The 12,929-nt window shown below is 44.7% G+C and overlaps 1 protein-coding gene across 5 annotated transcripts; it reads right to left on the bottom strand.

The window, feature by feature from the left end:
* Positions 1–22: 22 nt before the first annotated feature.
* Positions 23–12,929, bottom strand: CFAP100 (cilia and flagella associated protein 100). Of its 5 annotated transcripts, XM_085072566.1 has the most exons (17): positions 12,789–12,900; positions 12,077–12,180; positions 10,692–10,777; positions 10,206–10,312; positions 8,768–8,957; positions 8,093–8,160; positions 7,256–7,419; positions 6,594–6,674; positions 5,813–5,994; positions 5,582–5,735; positions 4,658–4,706; positions 3,947–4,098; positions 3,011–3,143; positions 2,376–2,578; positions 1,600–1,674; positions 1,341–1,434; positions 23–382 (listed from the first exon to the last, which is right to left on the bottom strand). In XM_085072566.1, the coding sequence occupies exons 3-17, from the start codon at positions 10,714–10,716 to the stop codon at positions 233–235; spliced, it is 1,827 nt and encodes a 608-aa protein (XP_084928692.1). In that variant the 5' UTR covers positions 10,717–10,777; positions 12,077–12,180; positions 12,789–12,900; the 3' UTR covers positions 23–232. The 5 variants fall into 5 exon arrangements, with proteins under 5 accessions (XP_084928692.1, XP_084928693.1, XP_084928690.1 ...); XM_085072567.1 differs by lacking the exon at positions 12,077–12,180 and having other exon boundaries at positions 4,658–4,703; positions 12,789–12,929; XM_085072564.1 differs by lacking the exon at positions 12,077–12,180 and having other exon boundaries at positions 12,789–12,929.

The raw sequence follows: 12,929 nt of genomic DNA on the forward strand, positions 1-12,929 counted from the left end.
GCTTAGCAGGAGCTTGAGAAGCAAAAGAAGAGAATTTTTATTTGTTTTCTTAGGCAAAATATCAAAGTAGGGGAAAGGGGGTTGCAAATTTTCCCTGGAATCTTACGGTAGGAGGAGAAAATTTCATTGGACAGTAAAGTTCAACTGAGGAAAGACGGACACAATGTAGATCTTCAAAAGTCTCCTAAAGCAGCATCAGCCCTACAAGCTGATGGTGGTTAAGGCTATGCCATCAAGAGAAATAATACAAATATTCTTCCATCTCCTTATCTATTTGTCCTTGGCTGTTCTTTTTCTTCTCCTTCCTGGCAGGTGCGTTGGAAAGCAAGGCCTTTGTGTCGACATGATGCAGAGGAGGAAGAGGCTGCAGAGGAGGAAGAGGCTGCAGAGGAGGAGGAGGAGGAGGAGGAGGCTGCAGAGGAGGAAGAGATGTTGCATCACTGCTTGATAGCACATCTGAACCGGGCAGCTAAAGCTGCTCGGTGCTGCCAGGCTGGGAGGGGCCCTGGCCCTTGCCTTGTTCTCTCAGCAGGCTGCAGGGTGTCTGCTGAGTGTGCTTTTTGTATTGGGAAGTGAGTGTGAAACACCTGAAGGTTGTGTGTGTGCTCCTGCTTCAGCTTCTGCAATTCCCTGCTGTACCTACAACTGGTTTCTGACTACAGCCTCGTTAGTACTATGTCAGGAAGAGGCCACAGAACTATCAGAGGGAACGCACAGAACCCTCTATTTTCTTTTGGCTGAAGGGGCAGGGACTGGTGGCCCCTGTTCTCAAGCCACCTATGCTGTCCCTGCTTTGGTGTGTGACAGAACTGGGGTGTCCTCACAGCCGTGCTGAGCTGGGGAAGGTGCAGCAGGAGCCATGGCAGCAGCTCTCCACTGAGCTTCCCTAGGGGCCAGAGCTCAGTCTGGCAGGATGTGGAATGTGTCAGAAAAGGTGTGGTTTGATGTGGCTGAGCTGATCTAGGGCCTTGCTGCTGTTATCAGGAGTGTCCTGCTGCTGCCCAGTTCCTCATTTGCCAATTTTCATGCATTGTTTAATACAGCCAAGTTAATGAGTTGAAATGAGCTTACTGAGAATTGGCAGGTAGTGGAGGGGTCATGTGGTCAAGAGAAGGTCGGTGGAAGGACACTGAGCTGGAATAATGTGCACTGTGACTGACTTCTCAGCTGAAATTACATCACTCCTGTAAATTGGGCTACACCTGGCTGTAGGTGCCATCTCCACACAGCTGTAAGGGCTCCTAATGACCCTTTTCCTTTAAACACTGGATATTCAGGTACCTCCAGGTTCCCTGAAGTGAGCTGTTGAGGTAAGGTGTTCCCACAGACTATGCACTTACCAGGTTTTGTGCAGGCGCCTGTGGTCTTTCCGTGTCCTTTTTCAATCCTTCATCCTGTGCCTGCCTCTGTTGTTTTTGCTTTTCCTCTCTGAGCCTTTTGAAGAGAGGGAATAAAGGATGGGTTAAATGCAGCATGCATTTACACCAGATGTGCTTTTGACACAAAGCATCAAGATCTAACATTACATCTTACATCACACCTTGCATCTGTCTAACCACTGGAGCACAGGGTTTTGGGTAGAATAAATGTGTATCTTACTTATTTTGCCATTTAAGAGTACAAACCCATTCACAGAACATCAGGAAGAAGTACCACAGCTTTGCTACTACACAGCTGAATAAAGATGCAGAGAAAGAGAGTAAGCAGAAGGGAAATGTCATTGTTCTGGCTTTAAATCCTCACAGGAATCTATCTGATTCACTTGAGGATGGCCAGATACAATCATCAGTTCAGTTATCTTTGCTATTTGGGAGGGAAAATTTCATGTAACTGGGCCTAAAAGATTGTGTCTCATCTTGGGACTTACACCGATTGTGTTAATTGCTACTATTTAATCTAGTAATACAAGTTAAAAGTTTTGTGAAAAAAAAACCATTTCAAAGATGGTGGTGTTGACAAATGCCCTTAATGTAGATATTAAAGTCTGACAAAATATCAGGGTAAGGCAAACTGAGTGTGTTAACTTGAGGTGTAATTTTCTAATTACCCAATTTAAATATTGTTACTGCAAATTGTCTTAAAATTGTGATTCTCATAATAGAATGTGTTTTTGTTTGTGGGTTTAGTATTTTCTCTTTTATTCTTCTAGATTTTTCTGATGTAGCTGGCAGGTCTTTTCTAATATATCTGTGGGCTGCTGCTCACTGACCATGAGATGCAAGTTCTATGAACGTAGAACCCTTACAGAAGTAAAATGGGATGAATTGCTCACATGGGATTTGAGATTGCTGGTACAGTTTTTTGGGTTGATTTGGCTCCTTTAGCTGTCAACACTTAAAAATAGAGACATTTTCCAGAAGTGGGTCTTGCCTTACCTTGCCCTCTGTTCCCTTCTTATGATTGTCACAGCCTTTTCTATCCTTGCTGGTGGGATTCCCTCCACTTTGTCCAGTAAATCATTGAGCTGTTTTTCTATTACCTTTAACATCTCTATTGTTGGCAGGTTTGTCTCACTGTCTCCAGTGCACTGGCAATAGATTTCCAGCACCTTCCTGCTCAGGCTTGTGAGCATTATGTCCTAGAGGTGACAGGAGATACGGTGAGTGGTACAGCTGTGTTCTGCCAAGTAGAACCATAATATCCCTCCAAAACCAAAGGAAATCCATACAGGAAACACTTTAATCCCCTCAGCAAGTCTCAGTTGATTGTTTCCCAGTTGGCTAATGGCAATGGCAGGGACAGATGGCTGTATTGAGCCATTCTCCTGTTGGTCTCCACAGCCCGGCTGTGACCTGGGACAGGTGGCAGCTGCCCAGTTGTCTCTGTGAGCTCTGCTCCCACCTTGCAGCAGCTGCCTCAGCAGAGCCCCAAACCACCCTTGCTGTAGCCCCATTGCTGGGAAACTCTGCTGATCCCTCCCCAGTGCAACCCCTGCCTGCTCTGTGCCCAGGATGGATGCGGCTGGTGGAGAGGAACATGTGAACCCCCCTTGTCTGGATCTAGTGTGTACCTGCTCATCAGATTCGTGTTCACAGGAAAAGAGCTGAACTTTGTACTTCAGATCGGCTACTTTCTCTTCTTCCTGGGCCACAGAGGCTCGGAGGGTGTTCACCTTCTGTTTTAGCTCTGCCAACTCCTTCTCCCTAGAGGAGAGAGAGAGAGAGGGAGGAGGTGTTTGGAAAGAGCACCTCTGGAACACACGGCTCCACTCTCCGCAGCTTGGGCTGGTTCCTCCTGCTGCCGGCAGATGGAGGTAACACTTCAGCCTTTCCTGGGAACCTGCGCACAGCCCCGAGAGCACAGGGAACTGCAGTTTTTTCTGGAAAAAATTACTGCGCTGCTGTGGGGGAGGGAGAAGTAGCATAGCTAAACATTCAAGGTTTTTTAATAAGTCAATGGGGATCCAGATTACCTGTAAAACTTCCACAAGGGGATAAGCTACACTTCAAATGGGAATACTTGTTATTGAAATTACAATGACTCTTGGGTATTTGCAATGGGTAATTTACCTGGGTAATTTACATTGTATTTTACAATGTAGTTTACTTGGGTAAATTATAATGGCATTTGGGTTCCTCTAGGAAGGTTTTGAATGGAATCAGCATAGGTGCTGCTCTGGATCACTCCAGGAACTGCTTTATTGCTTCCTTTGGTCTTCCTTTATGTGAATTACACAATACTTGTGTTTTATATCCACTCCAGGATGCTTAATGCATCAGTTCCCTAGCCTGTGCCTTGAGGATAAAGGAATTAGACCCAATCTCAAGTTTTATCTCCTAAATTGAGCATAGATGAGACACTTTGCCAGGAGTTCATCAGAAAGACCCTACGTGTGCTCTGCAGTGTGTGCCTGATGGTGAGGTGTCTGTGGGGGGCAGAGGGGTCACTGATGTCTGAAAGGTGGAGCACAGGGAACCCTTCCCATCACTTGCAGGATCACACTTACATGCTTTCATGTTTGGTGATGAAAGTGTGTTGGACCTTGTTCCAACTTTGCTCAACGTCCTGGGAGTTCTGGATGAAAGATACGTTCTCATCCTGCATCTCCATGAAAGTAGTCAGCAGTTGTTCGGGATCAGTAAAATACAGCTCAGGCTCCTGGAGTTGAAAACACGTTTGGTGAGTTTTTCCCTCCTCCAGCTTCTTTTCCATGAGAACTACATGGAGGCTGGTCTGCACCAGCCCTTGCTGTTCAAACTCTCATCTAGGAAGGTCCATGTCTGTCCATGTACAAACATCCCCACCTTCCTGCCATGTGTGTAGCTGTACTCTGCCTCAGTAGCTCACCCCAAAAACAAATTTCCTTTGTGGGGGTAAAAAGTGGTGCAAACATCTGTGAGTGGGAAAACTTCAATTTCAGACATAAACTAGTAACTGCACCAATTAAAAAAATCTACCATTACATGATGTCATATCTCACTGGAGGATGGCAAGCTTAGAGATGACGGTAGATTTTTGGAAACTGAAGGAGCAAAATTAAACTAAGGTATTTATAATATTTGTTGCCAAAACATGAACATTTATGAATGTATAAACATACATTTATAATTTGTAACTCCTCAATACCTAATGGTTAGAAGGTGAGGAAAATTAGTAACACTGGTAAATTATGCAGGACAAACAGAAAATGCAAATATTTCAACATAAGATTTCTGACCTCATCTTCATCCGAGCTGCTTTCCCTTTCTGCATCCTCCAATGAACTTCTGAAAAAGCATTTGGTGCATTAGGCCCTTAGAGAAATGACAGCTCAGAGGAGACCTTGTTAGTGACATATGAACATTGTTATTGCTCACTGTTGCTGTTTACTCCTGAACAGTCCTTTGCACGTTCCCACCTTTGCCTCCCTGTGGCTGTGGGGTATTTGGGGGTCAGTAGGATCTAGGGGTCACACAAACAGGCAGCATTAGAACTACTTTTGCCCATGAGCAAGCTGCCTTTTGTGCTGCTCTGGGCTGAGCTGGCCAGTGGGGGTGGGACATGACACATGAACCTGAACTGAGGGTGTTGATCCAAATGCCTTTAAACTTGCTGGGAGACTTTGGCTGTTGGAAAATGAGAAGGCAGAGGCAAGAGCCTAACTAAAAAAGCTCAGACAGCAGCAGCACAAATATTTATACAAGAAGCCTTGTGCTCTTTCTGAGATGTAGTACAGCTCCTAAACATGGTGTAGCCACCACGGGGAGTCTGGTTTTTACCTGCCCTGGGAGAAGGTTGTTTAACACTTCTTCCTCTGCACGAGAGCTGGAAGAGGGAGAAGGGGTGCCTGGCTGCTGTTGGCTTCACTTGTACCTGTCACCCTGTGCCATGAAGGGGTTAAAACCTCTGTTTGCATTGTCTTAGTGCCAGCCCCACCTGGGGCAGGCTCTGAGCAGAGGATTTGAGGATGGAGCTCACTTGGGGCAGGCACACATGTACTGACTTGCACACCTGACACCTTTCTGCTGGTATTTCGATTTGTTCCAATAAGCCCCAGATCTCCCAGCAAAGGTGAGCAGTAGGATTCCCCTGTGCTGACTCCCAGTTAGCTGAGTGCTCTCTACAGTACTTAAGTCAGTTGTTTGCACTGTCTGGTACTTACATTTCCCTTGATAGAAGAGGCTTCAGGAACTGTTTGAGCTGTGGCCTGTTTTCACGTGACCTGCTATCCAAACTTTCTGAAAACAGCAGGGAACTTGGCAAATCCATAAAACTGATGCTGTGGGCAGTGTTTGTCTTGGCAGTAGGGTCCTGGTCTGGAGACAAGAGGAGGTGTCCACTTAGAGCCCGGGGCTGTCCCAGGGAGGAGCAGCAGCACTTTCCTGGCACTCACCCTGCTCTGTGGTGGGGGGAGGTGAGGCACTTCCTTCTTGAACACTGGATTCTGTTTTCACATCCTTTTCTTTTTTGTGCCTTTTCCCATGTTTCTCCTGCCACTCCATTGGAGATAGCTGATAGAGGATGTCCCTGTACATCTTGTACTCCTTCAGAGTGTCCTCGAATCTGGAGATATCACTGGGTTGAGAGAAGTGGACAAAGTTTGTTAGCAGGGAGGGAAGCTCCTCTTTGAGCAGGTTCTTTCTCATTCTTGATGTTGAGTTTCACTCAGAGGAGGGCAGAGTGGGCACATGGTTTCATGGCCATGCAAAGGCAAATGGGAACCTGCCCTCTGTGCTCTCTGTGGTTCCTCATGGGGAGACTGCCTGGCCGTATCTGTGGCCAGACCCTTGCTATGGTACTGAGCTTGCTAATTTTTGAATTTTTACTTGAAAAGGAATGAGACATTTTTCCAGCTAAACTCATAATGGTAATCATAGTTATTTCTTTTGTCTTTCCCTAGGTCCCCATCAAAATGCATTACTTAGTTTTGCTTGGTTTTTAATCTAATACTAGGCATTTAATTTTGGGTTTGGAATATTTATACTTTTTTTAAGATGTCATTAGAAAACTAGTTGAGTTGTTTTAGAAACACAGCCAGCACCTGGCAAACAAAAGCCAAAATATTTTGACTCTTAAAACGCAACATTTTTAGAAAACTATCCCCTGCAAGGACTGTGAAGCTATAGCACTGTAGGGGCTGTTAAAGGGGAGGCAGGAGTAATGAGCAACCTTACCTTTGGATTTTCTTTATTTGGGAAGTGATTCCCTGGATCTCTGTTAATTTCTTTGTCTTTGCTGAGGTTTCTCTTTTGGCCCTAGGAAAGGATGCATAAACATAAGGCATTAAACAATTTTGTAGTGAGTAGTGAATTGAGGTGCCTGTGAAACAGTGAAAAAGATGTGATACAAGCACTAGAAACCTATGCTATAGATGTATTCCAAGAGATGCTTGGCTCCTGCCTGAAGACCCTCTTTCTTTTGGCAAAGTCTGGCATCCCTAATTTGGCTGCCCTAATTTGGCTGCTGCTGAGCTTCAGTTACTCTCTGTCCTTGTGATATCTGTAATGGGCCAAAGTGCTCAGTTTGCTTCACTGAGGGGCCTGTGAGGGGTTGGGTAGAGGCATCTTCCTCCAGGAAGGGTGTTGTGAGAAGAATGGAAGTGGTGGGGCCACCAGCAGGTTCCTTGCTGCCACCAGATCAAGGGCTTTTGCAATAAGGGTATTCCCTGGCTGTTCTCCTTCCTGTCTTTTATTGAATGTGTGGGAATAAAGTGCCACCGAACTGTAACTCAGGGAAACTGAGAGTGTTCAGCCAAAAACCTGCAGGGAGGTCAAGCAGAAAATCTCCTGTGCCCAGAATGAAATAGCACACCACTGGTTCTTTCAACGTTCCTTACATTCTCAGTGCTTCAACAGAGTTATTATGGTTCTCCTTCAGGAACGCATCAAACAGGGCAGCATCCTTCTCCATCCTTCTCTCAGCCTGTTCCAGTTTTTTTTCCTCTTTCTTTGCTATCTTCTCCATCTTTTCAATCTCTCCTCGTTTTACTGTGATGATATACTAAAATGAACCCCAAAGGCAACACAGTCACTTCAGCTGCTTGGCTTTAAAGGTACATTGGTTTAGCTTTGTTCTTGGTTGCCCTATTATCTGATAGTTGTGGGCAGAGAGGGTAAGGATTTCAAACCCAGGTGTGTGTCTTAGGGCAAGCCAGGTACATAGAGGCCAGAAGTTATTTCAGAAGGGACAGAGAAAATAAGGAATAAACCTAGACAGAATCCAGAAGTCCCAGCACTGCATTAACTCCTGGCTCACAAAGATTGATTTGTGCTGTGTTACAGCACAGTAACAGAGGTGACTAATGGGGATGTTCCAGTACAGTTATTTTGAGTCCCCTTATTTTGAGCTCAGAATGGCTCCCAGCTACAATTTATGTATAGGAGAGCAGGAGCCAAAGGTCAGTGTATCTGTGCATCTCACAAATGGAGTAGTTGCATGGTGGCTACTGAATGATGGGAACGACCTACATTCCTTTATTTCTTGGCTGGGGATTGCTGGGCTATAGACTCTGAGTGTCTGTAACACAGGCCTGGACAGGCAGTTCATGAGGTCTGATGTGTGCCACCTTGGAAAGGTTTCTAGACAGTGGATCTCAGGGGAATGAATATCAAAACAAAGCAACACAGGAAAGAGTATTAAATGAACAGAAAGTAACATGCTAAAAGTCAAGTACCTCAAGAAAAAATATCTGTTTTCTGTCCTGTAGGTAGCCATAGAAGGTCTCCCGGTCTAATATGTAATCTGAAATCAGAATATAAAGTTGCTTAGGCTAGAGAGGGGCCAAGGCAAAACACAGTGAATATGTAGGTTGCCATGAGCATAGATCTGGCTGGCATTGGGGTCAGCAATATTGATTATTATATTACAGTTATAACCTTGTTTAGGATCAGTTTTGTATGGGTTTTCATGGAGTAAAACCAGGCAGAATAGAGTGGACAACCTGTCCTCTAGACATTAATAGCAAACCTACCCCTCATGTCAAAGGCAGAAAATCTAGGCCTATATCCACTAAAATACAACTTAAGGTTGGCTTAGTAGAAAGGTTTCCATGACACAAGGTCCTTCAAACTCTCAGCTGGCCCCCAGCTGGTTCTAAGAGTTCCCAGCTGCTGCAGGGCTGGTGGAAGCCAGGCTGCTGTGAGGCCATGGCCCATGTTCTGTATGTAAATACATGAGCTGGAGATGGCTCAGCCACACACAGGTTGGCAAGATACAGCACAGGACTGTCTGCATGACCTCACCCAAGTCAGCCAGAGCCAGCTTGCTCCTCCCATCCCCTCTTTGGCCTTTGCTTTAGGCTGTTACCCAGCTGAGCAGCACCACTGCAAAGACAGTGACTGTTCTCCACCTTTTTGCATGGCTAACTTCCGTGAAAGCAACTCCTGAAGAACTTTCAGTCTCTCTTCACATGTTGCCTGTTTTCTGCTCTCCTCTTCTTCCTCCTTTTTCAAAGCTTTCCTCAACCCACTCTTTGCCTTGATTTTAGTGGAGTAAGTAGTTTTCTCATGGACTTTCAAGGTCTTCCTCCTTTCACGTTCCTGTAAGAAGTCAGATATGTGGACAGCCTGATTGTGTGCTTTGTTTGCTGTGGTTTTTAAAGACATGAGTAAGTTATTGACAGCCTAGACATTGGCAGAGTGTTGATACCCTGCTGATGCCTGTTTGCCTGTTTTTTCTGACTAATCCCAATAATATTCTCTCTCTCGGCAACTGAAACACTAAATTTCTTAGCACTTGTTCTCATTAGTTTGTTGATTTGCATTCTGCATCCATCCACCAGCTGTGCCAGTTTGTAACCCACTCAGTGTCCTCATTTTTCCTTCCTGGGTTATTCCTATGAGCAAATGGAAATTTTTTGAGATTCATGCTTTGAGTTCCCCAGATAAAGGGAACAACAGGACTGCCCACACTTAACCAAGTCAGTCCAACTTTTACAAAGACATTTAAACCATCAATTTAAGATTGAGAGGATCTATTCAAACCACTCCAGAGCCTTCTGGAGGGTAAAAGGTATTCCTGCTCAGTGCTTTCACATGGACTGTAGTGTAATTCACTGCTGTCTGCAGAGTCTGGGCATGGTTTATACTGAGGACATCACTCAGCAGACATCCTTAGTGAACTGCTTCTAAGCTCTTCTCCAGAATTGTATAGGGACCTTCAACCCAAGCAAAAAACCAGACTGTATCAGTCACCAGTGGGAGGTGAGGAGGCCTTGCTTAAAACCTCTTGCTTCCTTCCACACTATGCCAGGATGTGCAACCACGTGCAACAGCCAGACCCCTCAGAGATCACAGAATCACAGAAAGGTTTGGGCTGGGACCTTAGGGATCATTTAGTTTGAACTGCCTGCCATGAATAGGGATACCCCACTACACCAGGATGCTCAAAGCCTTGTCCAACCTGGCCTTGAACACTTCCAGGGATGGAGCAGCCACAGCTTCTCTGGACAACCTGAGCCAGGGCCTCACCACCCTCACAGGAAGGAATTTCTTCCTAATATCTAATCTAAATCTCTCCTCCTTTAGTTTAAAGTCACTCCCCCTTGTTCTATCACAAACTGCTTGTGTAAAAATTTGCTCTTCTTTTATTTTGTAAGCACCCTTTAAGTACTGAAAGGTCACAATCAGGTCTCCCTGGCGCATTCTCTTCTCCTGGCTGAACATCCCCAGCTTTCTCATTAAGAGATCTTTTGACCTCTCATGCAGTAAATATTGGTATTCTATTGGTTGAGTGCCTGCCTTACTAACTGTTTGTTATATACATTAACCTGAAGCATGTGTACATACTGCCTTTGCCTTTTTTATTTCCTCGTCCCTCATTGAGAAAAGTTCCCTATCTGGTGGGACTTTAAATGGATTTTTCATTGGTTTTTCTTCATCCTCTTCTGTGCTTTCTGGAAAAAAGGAAAAAAAAAAAAAAAAGGATGAGGATGTAGATGTGAAGCGGAATATGTGGATGCGGCGCAAAGGGAGTGGGATGTGCTGTGTCCCACCTGGAGGGTGGGCAGAGCTCCCAGCTGCAGCTGTCTAACAGTGCTGCATCAAGAGCAGGGAGCTGGATAGGGCTTCTGAGAAGCCAGTGACATAACTGAGACCTCTGTATGGTTTATGTCACTTGACCATATCTGATGATCCACAACAGGATTTCAGCCAGAGATTTTTCTAAGTGTGCAGCTGTTTTACCCATATCATCTGGTTTTGGGCAGAAGAACCTGACTTCAGGCCTCTTCTCTGACTTGACAAGGAAAAGGTGCTGGAGCATTGTGTCCTTACCTGACAGTGCAGGGAGGGTTTCCATTTCAAGTTTGGAAGAGAGAATTTATATGTTGATGCTGTATGTCAGGATGGTGTCTTTGACCCTGGTCCAAGGAAAACCATAAACAAATCAGTCAGTTGGGATCTGCCAGTAATTCATGTGATAAGTTTCACAGCAGTGGTGGGCCTAGAGGCTTCTGCATCTTGACCACTGAGCCTTTAGTGTCTGTAGCAATTAACAAAAAGCTTGCTTAAACTGGAAAACATATGTTCTGACCTCCAAAAGCAGATATTCATCCCTGTCTTAAGGGAAAGCTGTGTAAAACACAGTTCTCCTTACACACAAACTGATGGGAAAGCAACAACAAAACAAATTTGGAGATAGCAACCAACCCAAGTCCCTTGTCTCTTTTTCCACCCAGTCGCCACTCCTGATCCACACCCATGCTTTTTCATCCTCCTGTCATTAGTTCACAAGCTACATTTTTACTCCCTAAAGCTCTTCCCAGTAATTGCTTCAGCATTGTGGATTTCTTGCAATAAGGCTGAATGTTTGTTGGACAGCATTGACACACTTCACAGAACTCTGTTCCCTTTCATTTTAGGTTGGCAAACTGTTGAAGGTTAGTTTTTTGTTTCTCTGACTCCAATCTCTTTTTGTAGTTTTTGCTATGGATCCTAAGGGAAAAGGCATAATTCGAATGATCTCACTTACAAAGAACAAATAGACCATTGTTAAAGCTATCCTTTAATCACCAAAGGCAGCAAGCTAGGCTCAGTGAGGTATTAGTTCAATTGATTCAGTTCTGCTGCTGGCACCATTCCTGATCTGCACTGCTACAAGACGCCGTAGAAAATATCCTCTCCTGCTTGCACTAGTTTTAGGCCTATTTTAGAGCATCAGTTTTTGCTCTGAACAGCCTCCAGTTTTTATGTATTTTGAGCTAAACTCATCTGGCCTAATTTCCATGTCCGTCCTTGGTGCTTTGTGTTTGCTATTGGCTGTATTTCTGCAGCTGCCCAATTAGTATCTTATTCTTTGGAGGTGTCAAACTTCCACTGCTGATGCGACACAGAGGCTGGGATGGAATTTGAGCTGTTTGAATATATCCCAAATGTTTTCTCTCTCCTTTTCAGTTCTTGAAGTACCTTCTACCGAGGGCCTCCTTGACTGGTTACTTAGATTTCAAACCTCTCTAAACTTTGCTTGATGTAAGGGAACATTTTTCTCTAGGGGTCTCTCATCTATGTCCTGGAACAACATCACCCCTGCTGCTGATGTGATTTTTGGAGAAAGCCCCATCATGGCAGGGGTGGGCAGGCAGTCGAATACCTAAATACAGTTTGTGAACCTTGCAGAGCAGTTGCTGCAAACAGCTGGAGCTTCAGCCCCCAGTGCATACCTTGATTTCTGTAATCTAAAACCTTTCTCATAAGAATTTTCTTGTTCCTGTGGTTGATTTAAATTCCTCCTACAGGCAACGAGTCTGAAAAGCAGGACTAGACACTGGCATATGGAAAATAATTGTCAGTGCAACCCTCAGAGATAAAAAATTCTTTATAATATAATTTTAGCTAAGTATAGGAAACTGTATCTATGATTAACTTATAAATATTCATTTTATTAAGGTATTTTTTGTTTGAGGTTGCTCAGGGTTTTTAATAGGTTGTTTGCACAGCACTTTGGAAATAATGCCAGAAGCTACAGAAGCACTAGCTCTGCTAATTACAATTATTAAGCTCAATAATGCGAATAAAAAAATGCTTCATTGCTAGAATCATTTGGCATGTATTTCACTGCCTCTGACATTATGTTCCAGTAGCTGTTTACCAGTAGTATGTGAATCAATAGATAAGGCATTCACGGTTTTAATTCACTGAAACCTTTATTAGGTGCTTTTCCCTAGCATCAAGCTTCTGAGGAAAAAAAAAAAAAAAACGAAACAAAACAGAAGGCAAAGTAAATATGCAGACAGTTCTAAAAAATAATGCAACAAATCATTCCACCCTCTTCCCAGAGCAGAGGATGTCACACAGGCGTGGCACCTGTCACACATCTGTCCCTGGCAGAGATCTCTGAACACCCTCCTCACCCACTGTTTCTCGGTGTCTCACCCAAAGGCTCCCGCGGGCTGCTGTCCCCGGGATGTCGCTATGTCGGGATGTCGCGCTCGGAGAGGGGACTTGGCCGGGCGCAGCCGCCTCTGTTTGCGCTGCCATGGAGACGCGCGCTCCCGTTGCCAGGGGGCAGCGCAC

This window comes from Lichenostomus cassidix, chromosome 12 (genome assembly GCF_008360975.1).
Source record: "Lichenostomus cassidix isolate B80296 chromosome 12, HeHo_3.0, whole genome shotgun sequence".
Taxonomy (NCBI): Eukaryota; Metazoa; Chordata; class Aves; order Passeriformes; family Meliphagidae; genus Lichenostomus; species Lichenostomus cassidix.